Source organism: Colletotrichum acutatum, assembly GCF_030867785.1.
Source record: "Colletotrichum acutatum strain CBS 112980 chromosome Unknown BDZ83scaffold_29, whole genome shotgun sequence".
Lineage (NCBI taxonomy): Eukaryota > Fungi > Ascomycota > Sordariomycetes > Glomerellales > Glomerellaceae > Colletotrichum > Colletotrichum acutatum.
This window is the reverse complement of record NW_026849023.1, coordinates 76,257-90,823: the sequence shown is the minus strand read 5'-3', so window position 1 is coordinate 90,823 and position 14,567 is coordinate 76,257. Positions and strand designations below refer to the sequence as shown.

General features: G+C 49.8%; 6 protein-coding genes across 6 annotated transcripts; 1 reads left to right on the top strand and 5 right to left on the bottom strand.

The window, feature by feature from the left end:
* Positions 1 to 186: 186 nt before the first annotated feature.
* Positions 187 to 2,903, bottom strand: BDZ83DRAFT_790932 (uncharacterized protein). Its single transcript, XM_060515725.1, has 4 exons — positions 2,349 to 2,903; positions 1,835 to 2,288; positions 1,675 to 1,772; positions 187 to 1,620 (listed from the first exon to the last, which is right to left on the bottom strand). The coding sequence occupies exons 1-4, from the start codon at positions 2,789 to 2,791 to the stop codon at positions 564 to 566; spliced, it is 2,052 nt and encodes a 683-aa protein (XP_060366843.1). The 5' UTR covers positions 2,792 to 2,903; the 3' UTR covers positions 187 to 563.
* Positions 2,904 to 3,132: 229 nt separating this feature from the next.
* On the bottom strand, positions 3,133 to 4,488 carry BDZ83DRAFT_667662 (uncharacterized protein). Its single transcript, XM_060511101.1, has 2 exons — positions 4,050 to 4,488; positions 3,133 to 3,991 (listed from the first exon to the last, which is right to left on the bottom strand). Exons 1-2 carry the CDS (start codon positions 4,252 to 4,254, stop codon positions 3,546 to 3,548), a joined length of 651 nt encoding a protein of 216 aa, XP_060366842.1. The 5' UTR covers positions 4,255 to 4,488; the 3' UTR covers positions 3,133 to 3,545.
* A 454-nt stretch (positions 4,489 to 4,942) lies between these two features.
* Positions 4,943 to 6,074, bottom strand: BDZ83DRAFT_790930 (uncharacterized protein; the record flags this gene model as incomplete). The annotated part of the gene is made up of 1 exon (XM_060515724.1): positions 4,943 to 6,074. The coding sequence occupies exon 1, from the start codon at positions 5,879 to 5,881 to the stop codon at positions 4,943 to 4,945; it is 939 nt and encodes a 312-aa protein (XP_060366841.1). The 5' UTR covers positions 5,882 to 6,074.
* A 1,115-nt stretch (positions 6,075 to 7,189) lies between these two features.
* On the top strand, positions 7,190 to 9,850 carry BDZ83DRAFT_772939 (uncharacterized protein; the record flags this gene model as incomplete). The annotated part of the gene is made up of 5 exons (XM_060515398.1): positions 7,190 to 7,399; positions 7,461 to 7,896; positions 8,172 to 8,241; positions 8,344 to 8,810; positions 8,876 to 9,850. 5 exons carry the CDS (start codon positions 7,190 to 7,192, stop codon positions 9,556 to 9,558), a joined length of 1,866 nt encoding a protein of 621 aa, XP_060366840.1. The 3' UTR covers positions 9,559 to 9,850.
* Positions 9,851 to 10,070: 220 nt separating this feature from the next.
* On the bottom strand, positions 10,071 to 11,303 carry BDZ83DRAFT_718194 (CFEM domain-containing protein; the record flags this gene model as incomplete). Its single annotated transcript, XM_060512040.1, has 6 exons — positions 10,071 to 10,315; positions 10,383 to 10,453; positions 10,513 to 10,901; positions 10,992 to 11,059; positions 11,114 to 11,150; positions 11,208 to 11,303. 6 exons carry the CDS (start codon positions 11,301 to 11,303, stop codon positions 10,071 to 10,073), a joined length of 906 nt encoding a protein of 301 aa, XP_060366839.1.
* Positions 11,304 to 12,362: 1,059 nt separating this feature from the next.
* BDZ83DRAFT_614710 (methyltransferase domain-containing protein) lies at positions 12,363 to 14,290 on the bottom strand. Its single transcript, XM_060507858.1, has 9 exons — positions 14,068 to 14,290; positions 13,967 to 14,001; positions 13,829 to 13,914; positions 13,715 to 13,737; positions 13,511 to 13,640; positions 13,417 to 13,454; positions 13,314 to 13,351; positions 13,128 to 13,265; positions 12,363 to 13,078 (listed from the first exon to the last, which is right to left on the bottom strand). The coding sequence occupies exons 1-9, from the start codon at positions 14,221 to 14,223 to the stop codon at positions 12,655 to 12,657; spliced, it is 1,068 nt and encodes a 355-aa protein (XP_060366838.1). The 5' UTR covers positions 14,224 to 14,290; the 3' UTR covers positions 12,363 to 12,654.
* Positions 14,291 to 14,567: the final 277 nt, after the last annotated feature.

The window sequence follows — 14,567 nt, the reverse complement described above, 5'->3', positions numbered from 1 at the left end:
CATTGGTCCAGCATGGTGCGCCATGCATGTGGTTGCGTCTGGATTTTCCATCATTTGATTCGATCGCTTCGCCCTCAACACCATCTTATCCTGTTCAGAGCTGACTGGCGTTTGCATTGGGCAGACACAAGGCAACTCACTACCGTGGCTGAGCCTCACGGCTTTTCCAAAGGAGATTTGTGATAAGCCAACAGTAGTCTCTTTTACCTCCTCTATAAACTGCCTCTTCAGTGCTCCTATATTGTCTTGGAGTTCTTTGGCTCTCTACTTATTTTTCGATTGATGTGTAGAGCGCCCAGTACAATGAATAGAGTTTAATGGGAGGGCCTGGAAAGAAGGGGGGACGATGTTGACATGTACAACTGATTAGATGCCATATCTACAGCACCCAGCGGTGTTGATCATCTTGCATGCTCTAGAATATCGGTGCTGCGTTTTTGGAAGGTCGAAGTCTTTGGTAAAGCTTTTCATCCTTTTGGTGCGGAAGTTTGCTCTATGCTTGGGCGAATGCTTTGACAAACAGAAGTATGTTGACGGAGGTCGCTTCCAAGAACGATGTGCCCCTATAAAGGTGGCCTAATCTTGCGATGTTCAGACCAAATCAACGAGCCAGTTCCCTCATGCACCCATGATGGCACAAGTTTGGCCGATCCATCGTCAAAAACTGCGTCATCCACCCAGCTTCCTGGAATCTTAATCCCAGAATCTTCGAGCATTCTCCAAAACTCACCCGCATAACCCTCAAAGTCAACCCCCCACCATACTTTCCAATGTTCAGGCAAAGAACCGTAAGTGATGCCAATATATTCAATTCGATACTCTCGATCACGTTTCTTATTGCGCTTACGCGGCTCGTTGGTATTCTGAAGCAACCGAAACGACCATCCAGGGGGCACATGACGCCTTGGGACGGTGTAGGTCGTTCGCGACTGACGGCCATGATGTAGCAGATTCACTTTGTTGCCATGCAGCATCTTCACCCAGACTTGTAAAGTTGATTGTATAATATAGTCTGCCTGATCTGTCGAGCAGGGCTGAAAATTGCTAAGCAGCGTTCTCATCAGCATGTGTAGCGCACTCGATGCTCTGTGGCGCGTGGTGGCAGCTTGTGTGAGGCTTTCGGGATCCAGTGCGATGATCTGGCCGGCTAGGCGCGCATATTCGTTAACAGAATGTGAATAGGCAGGATCACCACGCGGTGCTCGAGAAGCCCGTGCCCCGATCCCTGACGCAACGAGGCTTGGTATGAGATATTTCCTCCCTGCGAGCCGCCAGGACACCACGAGCTCTCTTGTGAGGCTTTTGAGCTCCGGAAGGACAGCAGTAAGTTGACTCAATGTCCAGACGGAGCCACGAATTCCGCTATACGCAAAGCGAAGTCTAGACGCAAGGTAATACCATTTTGGGTTGGACGCTGGAGACTTGGATTGAAGCAGCCTGGTAAAATTGTCGAAGTCTGTAAGGCCTGCAATGAACCCCATCGACTCAACTGATACACCAGTGTCTCCATCCGGCGCTTGTAAAGCGAAAAGTATAATAAAGTCGGGTGGGATATGTGAGTTTGGAGGATGCCACAACTTATTGTCAGCCTCAAAGATGAGGGTTCTTGATCTCGAGTCCCTGCAATATGTCAGCATATTCGCGTCCGTAGAATGATACTTCCTTGTCACGAACTCTAAACAATTATTCTCTTCACTGCTGTAAGAACCAGCAAACAGCCCAAAGCTAAGAAGCCATTTCGCAATATTAAGCCAACGGTTTTCGGCGCAAAGCTTACATCAAATTAGTGTCAAATCACGTTTCGTTGGTCGAGCGGGTAGATGACTCTACGTACATATAACAAGTTTTGCCCATTCGCGTCTTCAACCAAGGGTGTAAGTGATGTTGATCGCAGATGTTTCATGAGAGCCTGCGGATTATCGGACTTCACAGAGTCTTCAATACCGCGGAACGACTTGATTACCACGTAGGCTGTAAGATGGATTTGCCACCCGATCATGCTCTTGTGGCACATGGCGGAGTACACTTTATTGCCGAGCCAACTGGGTGATCTGAGTGAAATCTGGAAGTTGTTGTCTCCAAAACCAAGACGAAGTCTTCCAATTGCGGTCGTGCCTTGAGATATGCCAAGATTGTCTTTGCCAGCTATATTAGCCACAAATGGCTTGTGTTGTTCAACAAACTCTGTCACTTTGACTTTATGAGACGAACTTTTGGTGACTTTTGAAGAACTCAAACATTTGGGGAGCTGGTCCATAATGATGGACGTGGAAAGCATGGTCAAGTTTCTGCTCACCTCGGATCAGCTAAGCTCTAGAAAGAATTCAGTACTCAAGTATTTGACTTACGTGCAATAGATTCCTTGAGCCACCTTGAAAAGCTCTAAAGCTCGATCGAGTTTTCGTTCCATGTCTTCTATTGTATCTTTCTGTAAGATGAATATTGCAGCAGTCAACTTGCGTCGGTGCTTCCGCGGATCAGACATCTGAAGGCCGAGGCCATCGATTGTGTTCTGTATGTCTGCCAATGCGGCGCGGGCTCGCCGGAGCGACTTCTGCATAATCTCATCGTTGATTATCGATTTGGATATCGGACTGCCCGCAGTCTGAGCTTCGGCATCTTTGAGATAGTCGTCGAGATCTTGGAGCTCTTCGGCCTTTTCGAGAAGAACTGTTGGGACGTTCTTGACCTCGCGCCAGAGCGATTTGATTTTGAGAGTGAGGCCTATGGCCTTGCCCATGACTTCGGCAACGGCGATAACGCTCGTCGCGAGACCAATTGCTTCGGCCATCGTTTGTTGATGTGAAATAAATGTAAGTGACAGAGGCGCCTTGTGAGTAAGGGTAGGGCGTTGTCTATTGATTTCTTCACATCGTTGAGCAGCAACCGTCCGTCACTTAGGTATGTTGGAAACCTTGCAGGTTTAGGTCGCTCAGGTTTAGGCCGCTTTCTAGGAGTTTATCGGAAAGAGGGGAAAGAACGGATCTCTGCGGCAAAAGTTGTTGCGATAGGCTGCTGCCGTCGTCTGTTGGTTCAGAACGTCGTATGCAGGCGACTGCACCTAGCCACACGCCTTGGCCGGGTTTTCTGGCCTTCCACTGGGATATCATTGGACTGAACGACTTCATTCCCCCCTGAATGATACAGTGATTGGTTATCTGAAAACCTTCGTGCTGATCGATTTGGATAACGCTGCCAAAGTGCCACTCTTATGTGGCATCCCCTAAAGAGGCGCGGTCCATAACATGCATGGTGCCTCAGACGCAGTACGTAGCATCGCCAGTTGCTCGTGCGGCTAAGTATGAGCTGACAATTCAGCGAAAGCGCAAATTGAAATCGAATTGTAATGAACGATATCCTATGGTATCTCCTGAACGATGAAATGCCCCAACGCCAATACCAGAGAATTATGTTACAGCAAGCCAAAAACGCCTATCCCCAGAACCATACACACCAGATTGTCATGGCATGGCATGTCGTTAATGTGTATAACCCAATGCGCCACCGAAAAGAATGATGCCCAGAAGCAGCCCGGCTAGGATAATTTAGAAGATAGACATCGACGAGGATGGCCATCCAGAGCCGTTTTGTGCCACCCCCACTGCAACTCCAACACACCTCAAGCATCGCCGCTGCTCGCCGAGGTTTGTAACAGAGCAATGCGAGCACACGTGCCTACCGCACGCACCGCAAGAGTGATCAACGCCGTAGCTGTAGCCATCGTCGATATCCATCCCGTCCGCAGCGCCATCCGAGGCACCGAGACCAGCGCCACAGTCGTCGCAGCTCATCGGCGACAGCATACCCTGGTCCGTGGACGGGGCCGAGGCGGGGAATTTGGGCTCGGCTGATTTTATATTCCAGAAGCTGTGAAGGGACTTCTGGGTGTTGCGGGTTGCAGGAACGGGTGAGGATTCGGACTGGTTCGTCTCGTGGTCTGCCGGGTACTGGTTGCGTTGCTGCGCGGAGTAAAGCATGTTTAGAGTACGTTCTGCGGTATGCTGTCAGCTGCGTTGTTCGTCTTGACAGACGCCATTGACTGGACTTACGATGGATTTGCTCCTCTGAGGGCCTGTTGTCGCGGAAGCGCTTCATTGTGCGACTGGAGAGGTGCGATGGCGTCGCGTGTGCGCGAGGATAGATGGGGCTCGGAGAGATTGGTGACTCGAAGGACTCGATGCTGGATTCGGAGCGAGCGGGCGAGGGGAAGAGGGTGACGAGTTCGGATTCGGAGCGCTTGCGCTTGAGAGCCATCTTGGTCTGGAGATCCAGGTAGAATTCTTGGAAGTATAAGGCGGTAATTTCGGTGCTGCCTGAGATAACCGGGGCAGAATGATCGAGTTGATGATGTTTTATTTGTATCAGAGTCGGAAAAGGATGGTACGGGCCGACGGGGATCAGATCGAGTGGAATATCTTTACTTGCCTGTGGCAAGTTGAGTATGCGAAATGGAATGATGCTAAGGAGTGCCAGGCGCGACGCGTCTCTTGATGGTTGAGGCGCGTTATGTACGTGATAGCCCCGCTGGACTTTAAGTGGTCTGGGCTTACCTAAGGACCTCAGCGATAAGGCAGTGGACTGACTCAGCAACGATGCATGCATGATTTTAGCGAAGACGACAGCAAATTCACACCCTAGACGCTTCCCCAACTATACCAGAGCAGCAAACGTATTCATGAGGTTAGATGCTTCACGGAAGCTGAATACTAAATCCCGTGATGTATGGATGCTTCCATCGCAACGGAAGCTGTGTTCACCTGCCGTTGCGGATGCTCGCTCCGTCCCGCGCGTGCACGCGCCACGTCCGGCCCGGAGCCTGGTCAGCGGTCCCGATCCGCCAGTTTCATACGGTGACTAGAACAAATACAACCGGCGCCGAAATAATGCTGAATCCCACAGATATATTACCGATCAGAGAGTAGGAACTGCCACCGTTGAAAATCTACATGAGCTCAATCATCTGTTTCTCTGCCTTCGCCTTGTCCCATCCCATACCAACTGCCTCCCCTGTACCGGGCCAGCCAGCTTCCCGCATGATCTTTTGCCTGAGACCATCGCCGTATGTCTCGTCAAGCTTTGTTTCTGCGGACCGGTATCCCTCCTCAATCTGGCCAGCCCATTCCATTTTTGGCATCCAGTCCATAACCTTCCATTGCTCTTGACACATGTTGAAGAATGTATGGATGCGATAAGTCGGCGAATATCTCCAATCATGACCGAGTAGATATAGGTCGACATCCTCCTCACTGTCTTCACTATCCTCTCCATCACTTTCACCTTCTTTCTCTCCTTCTACCTCGTCTTTGTCGTCTCCGCCCCAGTTGATATGATTGGCATCGGGAGGGACTGGTGGCCACCCGTGTGGAAATTCCTCTCCAACTCTGACCACAATGACGATATTGTGTTCCGTATCGAGAAGGATATCATAGCCCTCTTCTTTCTCTTCGGCCAGCATCGCCAAGGTGAACATGCTGGATGGGATCGGCACTCCTCCGCCCTCGGGAGAGTAGCCAGGATTGGCACCAATCTTGTCCTGAGGGACAGGCCGCACTTCCTCATTATACACGCGGCTTTCTTCATGGGTCCTTCTGCAGAAAGATGAATCTGCGAAGTTACGGGGTGTAGTTGATTTCATGAAGCTTATCCGATCGCTTGTGAAATATGGAATGTGCCGCATCAACTCAATGACGGTATTATTCCGGCCCAAGATGGAGAAGGACTCGGGCGTGATCTGAGGCCATCCTCCGGAGGGAGGGTACTCGAGAGAAGAGACACTGTCAGGGTGTACGCGGGCGAGGAGTTCATAGTAGGATGTGATGGCAGCCACAGTGGCCTCGTGAGAGTATTCTGCTTGAGAGGAGTCGGAAGAAGACTGAGCCATGATTGTGAAGAAAAGAGTTTTGGCTGGTGGTTGTAATGGAAGATGACGAGATGAGAGTAGGAGACGATGATGGTCGTCAGCTCAGAATCCTACATGGAGGGTGCAACGAAGGAGCTATAACTGAAGTAAATCATCGTTGACGAAGGTCATTCACGACGCGAGAAAAGGGGGGGAAAGCTTGGCCTCATTTCAGAATCCGCTCTGAGACGGGGGATGTGGGGTCCTCGAGCTGTTGGTAGATCGTGTTGGTGTTCATTCCTTCATGCCAATTTTGTTGCCGTTGTTGGTACCAAATTGGCAAACTTTGGGTTGGATCCTGCCGCCCGGCCAACGGGGGGTCGGCAGAGGTACACTTGCGAAGTCAAAAACGCATATCGAGAGTAAGCCCATGTTCGAACGAAGGTAGGTCTGTCTCTTTTGGGATTGAATATAAGCCTTTGGCCCCCTCGTTCCTTGCGTAAGGTACCTTACTTTCTCGAGTCGGGAAAGAGGTAACAAGTAGATGAAAGGGCCAACATGAGATCCAATGTTGAATGTCAAGGCCGGTTAGTGGTTGGCAATAATCGCAGTGATTTCCATCCAACGTATAGCCCCCATAAGACTTGGTGTTTGCGATGTAGGCGTAAGTGTTGGTGCAAGTGCAGGTTCGTTTGCGTCGATGGTTGGCCCATGACAACATCTCGTCCTGCCACCGCCAGTTCAACGTACGTGTCTCGGTTCAGCATAACCACCCAGATCATGTTAGAATTCCTGGCTGAAACTTACAAGTTACACTAGGTAGACCATGACTCTCTGGAGAAGCGTGCGTGGTTTCGAGGCATCAGATTCCGAAAGGAAACGAAAGAATTCACATTCGACTTGAGTAAGTCCTCGTAGTGTGATCTCGAGATAAACTACCACGCTCACAAGCCAGGCACTCTAAGAAAAAGGATTTGCAAGCGTTGAGCTTTATGCTATGATACCATCATTTCTGATACTATCCCCCCTTAAACTTCTTTTCTTTAAAATGTGACCAGCCCATGCCTCAACCATGCCCCCCTTTCGACCCAATAGCCCCCTGGCCAATCAAGATGGGGGCAACATCGCGATTCAGCGGGCGGTAATGGCCTTAAAGTCTCAACATGCGTTGCAAGATACGAGATGGTCTAAATTTAGCATGGGCTGATGACCATCTGTCTACAATATGTCGAATACTTTGGGTACAAATATCAAGCGGCAAAGTCTGCCTTGCAGCAAATGCCTTGAGAGTCTGACACAACGCTCGTATCGGAGAACCTAGCTTCAACCTATCTCTTCTTCCGTCGAATCATGAAAATCTTTCTCATCATAATCTTGGTTTTCAACACCTTGGTCGGTGTTGTTACATGTTTCCCGGATGATTCTGATAAAGCTTTACTGGCGATCTACGAAAGTACTGGCCAGTGTTTCCACTACGTAAGCGCCGAGCAAAACAGGGACAAGTCAGTGGCACTATGCCAGCAGTGGTGCAAGAAGAACTCCGATTCGGATAGTTATGGGGTAAGCTCACATACATATTTGTGGATAGATTCGAATAATCCTACTTACGAGGGTCAAATAGTGCGACGGTACCCCATATCAGGGAAAGCATATCGACGCGTCTCTAATACAGAAGGATGCCGACGGTAATCAATGGGTTCCAGCCAAATGCTTTTGCGACTTGAAGGTTGCCGAGGAACTCCTCAATATCGTCGTTGAAGGTCTCGCTATCCTCGATAAGATTATTTGCGCAGCGATGCTGGAAGCGTTCCAGTCCATCATCGATGTCGGCATAAACTTCATCCCTGGAGGTGCCGCTCTTAACGGAGCTAGAGCCGCCGTTCAAGGAGCCAAAACCTTTGCCGAGAACGGGCTAGAGGCCGCTTCCTTCTTTGGTGACTGGGTTGGGCCTGCATGTGGAGTTCGTGATTGGAAGTTTGACCTCTTTGGGGCCTTAGTCAACGCGCCTGACTCTATGGGGGTCAGCACCGGCTGCCACAAGAAAGATAAAACGGCTTGTAAGAGGATGGAGTCTAAGCCTGACCCGACAAGGAAGCCAGACAGCCCAGAAGATAAGACGAGGACAGAGAATCCTGGCGAGTCATCCACCACACATGTACATGCGAAATCGACGAGCTCGGTATCTTCGACCGTATCATCTGAACTAGCTTGCGCGTTAGCTGCTCGAGCAGCGAGGCCTCTCTCGAGGATAGGAGTCTTAGGTGATGCCGAAACTTCAGAACGCAGATGCGGAGTATTACTGTTCATTTGACGGAGACTGTCAAGCCCATAGGCTTTTACGAGACTGGAGTCCCCAATATCAAGTGTCGAAAGCAATGGTCGCAAGCCTGTTACCATTACTCGTAAGTGGTCAAACTCCAGCCTCACTCCTAGGTTCCGCGAGCTCGTGTCCTCAGGAGCTGATAGATATACAGGTCAGTCATGGAAATTCACCGAAACACAAGGTCCATGACTGAGTGGACCTGCGGTGCAACTCAATCGACCAGCAACGACGGCTCAGCCACCGACGTCTGGGGATCGACGGCTATAGCGGCATTGGCTCTTACCAACCAGCACTGGGGATGGCCATGGGCTAACGGTTTTGTGCCACGTCGTGTTTTGAGGCATGCGAACGGTCTGCCGAAGAAGGATAAATACGGAAACGAGATGGCTGTTGGCTGTGACAGAGACGAGTTTCCACCTCGTTACTTTTGGCCCAAGGCTAATGAAGCAGAAGAGAAAGGCATGGTGCAACGAATTCGTTTCCTCCCATACGATGAGAACCGTAAAGCCGGAGCCATGTGGCGTGGGTTTTGTAACAAGAATGGCGCTCAATCTTCGACTACCCGCACCAGTACCGTGACGTCTTTCATTCAGAGCAAGTTCATCAGGACCGTCAACGCCAATAGTCGAACTGCTAAAGGCGTGGACGGTACAACTAGTGGGTTTAACCCCGTAACCATCCCTGTGTAGTTTGTTGACCGATGTGGTTTCCAGCGGTAACCAGCTGGGTTTCCATCGAAACAGCAAGAGCTATCTTCAAAATCACCGACTGGGATGGTCTCCCAAAAGACACAAAGTGGTACGGCCTTCGGGACAACAAATGCTGGCCCAAAGATCTTACGCCTGATGACCCTGGATGGGTTCTTTTGACCAACGACGAGTTTTACTCCGCCGGGCAGCATCCTGACCTTGCGCAACACACGCAAAGTTATAGGGGCTTGCCAGATCTCACGCTGTTAAGGCGAGTTCTGCAGCAACGCAAGAATCAGCCGCCGTACGAATTCCGCGAGCTCAATAGTACAGAGTACGACGACAAAAAGATTCGAGAGGGTAATGGTGTCGGTCAAATTCCAAGAGCATACCGCGACAATGTGTTACCCGGCATGCCCCAGGCCAAAAGACGATGCAGAATGATTTGGGCCGAAGAAAATGACGATGCACAAGCCTGGGAAGATGATCAATCCATTGAAATCCTCGAGGGCTTAGATGAAGATGAATTTGAGAATCAGATCGAAGAGGACTTGTACAACGGTGAAGAAGCATCGATGATGATGCCGAGGGAAACAGAAGCGATTCTGACTCTCGCTGGTCAGGGCGACACCACGACCATTCCCCCCTTTCAAGCCTCCATCGCAACAAACGGGTTTCCTCAATCCACTCAAGGGTATCGTTCATAGCGAGATCTGACCCGTATACTTCTACGTATAACCGATTGATCGCTCCTGAATGGTGGCTCTTATGCACCTTCATAATCCACTTCTTTATGACGACTGTTTGACCTCTTCTTTCTCTTCCACTTGCCCATTTATCTTCGGTCACTCCAGGACAATACCTTAGATCTCATCCTATAATGAATAAGTACTCTTTGAAGCAGTAATACACGATTAGCAAAATGAGTTTCTGAATATAAGCACTTTTCTTGTTACTTTTCTATCCGTCAGCATAGATTCTCAGGTGGTGGCAACGTGCAATTGATCAGATTCATGCGATAGTCGAGGGACATCATAGGACCTCGCCAAGGAGCCTTCCAGAGAACTAAGATAGCCCCAGGAAAATGCGGCTCATCTTCTTGCCAAGTGAATGGCAACTTTGAATCATTGTATCTACTGGTACATATGACAACACCAAGTCTCTGCCTATGTAAAATACGTACGGACGGGGAGAGCGCAACAATAATGATCTTACAATTTTATGGAGAATTATTGTGGCTGCTCTCATCTACGGTGTCGAGCTCGCTCATTTGCTGCGACCCGCCCTTCTTCGGCGTGAGAATTGAGCTTCTGTACTCAGCCGCAGCTGAACTCAAGCGCTTCTTCTTTTCTGACTGTTGAAGAATGAACCGAACAAAGAATTGACGAAGAGTTGGTATGCAAGCCGTGAAAATTCCGACGTACAGCTCAAGGTCCGTCCAAATGACGCTGGGCATCATGGCCACTGCGAAGAAGAGAGACGTATCAGTACTAAGGCTTCATCATGTGGAGCGAAGCGATCAGTAGCTTACCGGTAGGGTTGAGCGGATCTTTTCTGAAATCTAAGATTGCTTTGATCCGGATGCAGCTTACAACTGTGAGACTGAACCGAATGCGTTAGTTACTCACGATGCTTCATGATATGAATGTTGAGCTACTCACAACAGACCAAGACTGAACATGAACATGATAGCAAACTTCTTGCGGCGAGCCAGATTCATGCCCCAAACTTGTGTCAGAGGAAGAACAAGCATCCAAACGTCCAGCGCAATGTTGATACCTGCGTGTGCTAGCGCGAGATAGATGATATCGATACACTTTCCAGTCGCATCCCCTGTCCAGAATGTCCATGCTAGACTCACGGGATTGCACTGGAACAGGCCAACGAAGATGAAGATGATGCCATTCATGAGGTTAAGGACCTGCGTAACCCACAAAGCAATGGTGATTTTTTCGCCGGGCAGGTGGAAGATTCGGAGGTACATGAAGAGAATCGATGCCTTGATGATGTCGATGCATGAATGATATAAAGTTTGTAGTGCGTAGAAGCCCTGTAAAGGTTTGATGTCAGCAATTATAGCCCCAGGTGCAAGTCGTGCAGATTGTAGGACGTCCGCGCAGAAGCGGCAGGTGTTGAATACCTTGAAGAAATGGGTAATTTCTGAATCACTGAGAGTCCATAGATCTCTCCCAGCACCGTTATCCTCGACTGGTCAATAATGTCAGCACATTTTCGCTGGTGAGGATCTCCTGCGTAGCTTACGAAAGACGTGTAAAGACACGTACGCCACAAGTAGAATCTTCAAATATCATCTTAATGTCTTGGTCAGGCCTTTCAGAACTGGTCAGCGACCTACGTATGCCACAATGATAGTGTAGTCATCCCAACCCCACGGTGATAGCCGAGCAAACTTCGTTATTAGCCGAAGAATAATGGCGAGTGTTGGAAGCATCGCAAACAGAACAATCCGAGTGACTTTTGTTGCTGGCACCTCATTGTGTAGAGGGAAATCACATGCGGTCCATGTGATGTTTTGAGTGACTAAAGTGCATGTCAGACAGATACCTTTCGATCGATGGACCACAACCTACTGATGGCGTACTTGAGCGGACAGCTCATGACAACACATCCTTCCACAAATTTGATGAAGTCGTCGTCCTGACACAGACATGTTTGGTCATTGGTGGGGCAGTTCGTTTGATTGAGGCCTCCCAGGAGGCAAGGCAGCTTCACTTCATGTTAACACCGCCGTATCTAGTCGCCGATGGGGTGCTTCCAGTCTTCTTACAGCGCATGGGGGATTATCGTCGAGTGAAAGACCGGGAACATCGGGTAGAGTTGGCTGTTGGGCGAAGATTGTTGTCACACCGACGAGAAGGGCCACCAAGGTTGCCCGCATGATGTAAATCAACGGCCGTGGCTGTGATAAGCAAATTCGAAGTTGATCTCTGGTGAACGCCAAGAAATCGAATATGGCGCGTCCTTGACGGTTTTTGTCATACCTTAAAAACACTTTCAAGAGACAGGGTAGCACCAACAGACAGGTTCGAGAGGGGGTCTTCCATTAAAACCATCTACCCGTTGCACTCTGGCAACAAGAATTACGCATTCCAGACCAAAAAGCCCACGAGACATGGCTGCAAAAGGGTCCATCTCGGCGGCGTGGCTGCTCAAAGAGCCACCTCCCCCAGGCTGACAGGCTCGCTTGATTCCGGCCACCATGCTTCGGTTTCGGTGAGGTGTCTGGGGCGAGACTCTTGTCAAACAGCAACCAGGGCGTCGATGGCTTGGAATATCAAGCAGATGGATTGAGCGGGAGCGGGCTTGAAGACGCATCGGGCCTAGTTGGCCGGAGCGGGATCTTCATCGGTTCCATCCGGTACCTATAAATGAGCACCATACCTCGAGATCCCGTTAGCAGATGTGATGTCTCACCCGGAATTGCCCTGGGCAGACGCTAGTTCACCCGCATTCTGAGTTCGATCGCGCGCGATTTCAAGGCGATTATGCTCTAGGCATGACATGCGAGCCACACTGTGGCACAAGATTGAGTTTCGCAATCATGATTATTCTTTAATCAACGACTGTAGTTTATGCGCTGGAACAGAATTGAGTGCGAGTAAACCCCGGGGAAGCAATCAGCCCCGCCCATGTATTATTTATGCCATCCACTCCCCTTCGATCACGAGGCCTCCTCCTCCTCCTTTTCTTCAGGCTTTTGTGCATAAACCACGTGGCTATTAAAGACTGCGTCAGTATACTCTCCCATAAATAAGGACTAGTCGAAACAATTGAAAGGAGACTTACATCGCAGTATGGGCATGGAAGCTCCCGGCCTTGAGCTCCCTGCGCACCTCGGCCAGCAGTACCAAGACTTCTTCTCTGGTCCATCCATGGACGCCACAGAAGGTCCTCAGACTGAATGCTTCCAGCCCATCCATTAGCTGAATGAGGTTCATCATGCCAATTTCTTTGTGGTGAGGATCTTTGGCCCATGGTCCGATGGGCATCTTGAACTTCTGATGGACGACATCGACGAATCCCGTGTCCTTGACCCAACCTTCGAGCAACGGTCCGATGCAGGGATCACGACCAATCTTCCTGCAGGCGTCGATCAAGAGTTTACTCCACCGGTCGGTTTGGTGCTCTTCAGTCAGTGTTCCATCCTCCGAGACATAATTGATGTCGTAGTCTTGGAACTCAACCCAGCCTCCAGGCTTGAGATTTCTAGGACTTTTGTCAGTATTGTCCTATCGACAGTCTGGAGGAGGCATACGCGTAGATTTGTTTCATCAGCTTGGGCCAATCGATAATAGAACCGGCCATGTATCGACAAAATATGAAGTCGAATTTCTGTTCGTTTATCCAGGAGCTTTCAACGTCGTCAATCTCGAACTTGACGTTCGGCGGAACCCTAAAGATCAGTTAATGGGAAGTACTGCCTTAAATCCACTATACCTACCAAGATGGTTGAATTGCGCTCAGATCATTTCCTAAGATCTGTGAAGAGTAGAGTTTGGTGAGCAATTAGTTGGCCAAGGACACAAGCGCAGCGGATCGTGTACCTCTGCATTGGGAAAGACGTCTGCTGCCTCGATAGCCCCTGGATATTGATCTGATTAGCGATACTCAACCAACTTGATCCCAGGCGTTACATACAAATGCCAGTGCCGGTGCCAATGTCAAGAATCCTATGGGTAGTCTCGGATGGAATTGGAGCCAAGAATAGCTTCCTGCCGAGGATCTTCACCATGTAGGTGTGATGAAAGTCGAGTCGGTCCATCTCTAACTGTATATCCGAAGTACTTGGTCAATTATCGTTCTTGCTTTCTGGGCGCATGTATTCTCAGGGTTTCGCAATACCTCGTCATTCGGTCCCAAGTATGCTGATTCTCTGTTAGTCTCTGGTAGAGTCTCTTTGCCCTAAGCCCATGTTGCTGCGAAAATAGACTCAGGAAGGTGTATCGAGTCACTTACCTCCCGCACGAAATGCATGATAGCGTCGGCCGTATTCTGTGGGATAGTCTATCGCGCTGGAGGTTAAAGACGCTGTGTAGGTCGAGCTAGTTGCGGCGTTAGTGTTGCGTCACCAAAATCACGAGTAATAGCCTCTACATTTGATCACTGATACTGGAGTCCGTTCCGTTGACCTAGAGTAAAGCAGTTCCCAAGTCAGTTGACCCAACTTGATCGGCTCGAGAATCAAGGCTACGAACGCTAGCTGTATCATCGACCTCTAGAGTAGCAGCTTCGTTGGCTGAGGTAAGAGGCTGTTCAAGATTAGGCGATGCTGTTTGTGACCTGTCATTAGCCGCCACCGGGCTGGGTGAAGAGTTGGTCATCTTCGATGTCAACTGCTGGTGCTCTATCATGAGATGTCGCGCATAAGGAGCGCAATCGGAGACTGAGATGAAAGTATCACCGGCCGCTCCGTGACTTAAGTAGACGAGACCTGGGTAAAGAGGGGTTCTCAAGGGTTGCGAGTCCCTCGCCGGAGGAGACACCGTTGTTGGTGCGAGCGCCTGGAATATGCATGCAGCATCACTCATACGATGTTTTCTCACTTGCCAGGTTCCATTTTCCTGCATGGAACAAGGATGAAGAGCAAATCAAAAACCTACCAGTTCCCTCGCAGTGGGACTCTCCAACGGCGCAGCCAACATGCAACGATGTGTGACTGCGAGCAGCCGGGACGCGACCAACAAGACCCAAGATG

Bases quoted from the DNA above. Each gene is read 5' to 3' on its own strand.
- BDZ83DRAFT_667662 (XM_060511101.1), bottom strand. From the start codon at position 4,254: ATGGCTCTCAAGCGCAAGCGCTCCGAATCCGAACTCGTCACCCTCTTC. The intron at 3,992-4,049 runs GTAAGTCCAGTC...AGCATACCGCAG, and splicing joins CTCAGAGGAGCAAATCCATC to AACGTACTCTAAACATGCTT.
- BDZ83DRAFT_790932 (XM_060515725.1), bottom strand. From the start codon at position 2,791: ATGGCCGAAGCAATTGGTCTCGCGACGAGCGTTATCGCCGTTGCCGAA. The intron at 2,289-2,348 runs GTAAGTCAAATA...CGAGGTGAGCAG, and splicing joins GCTCAAGGAATCTATTGCAC to AAACTTGACCATGCTTTCCA. The intron at 1,621-1,674 runs GTTCGTGACAAG...GACATATTGCAG, and splicing joins GAAGAGAATAATTGTTTAGA to GGACTCGAGATCAAGAACCC.
- BDZ83DRAFT_614710 (XM_060507858.1), bottom strand. From the start codon at position 14,223: ATGATAGAGCACCAGCAGTTGACATCGAAGATGACCAACTCTTCACCC. The intron at 13,641-13,714 runs GTATTGCGAAAC...TCGGATATACAG, and splicing joins ACTTGGGACCGAATGACGAG to TTAGAGATGGACCGACTCGA. The intron at 13,266-13,313 runs GTAGGTATAGTG...ACTGATCTTTAG, and splicing joins AGCGCAATTCAACCATCTTG to GGTTCCGCCGAACGTCAAGT.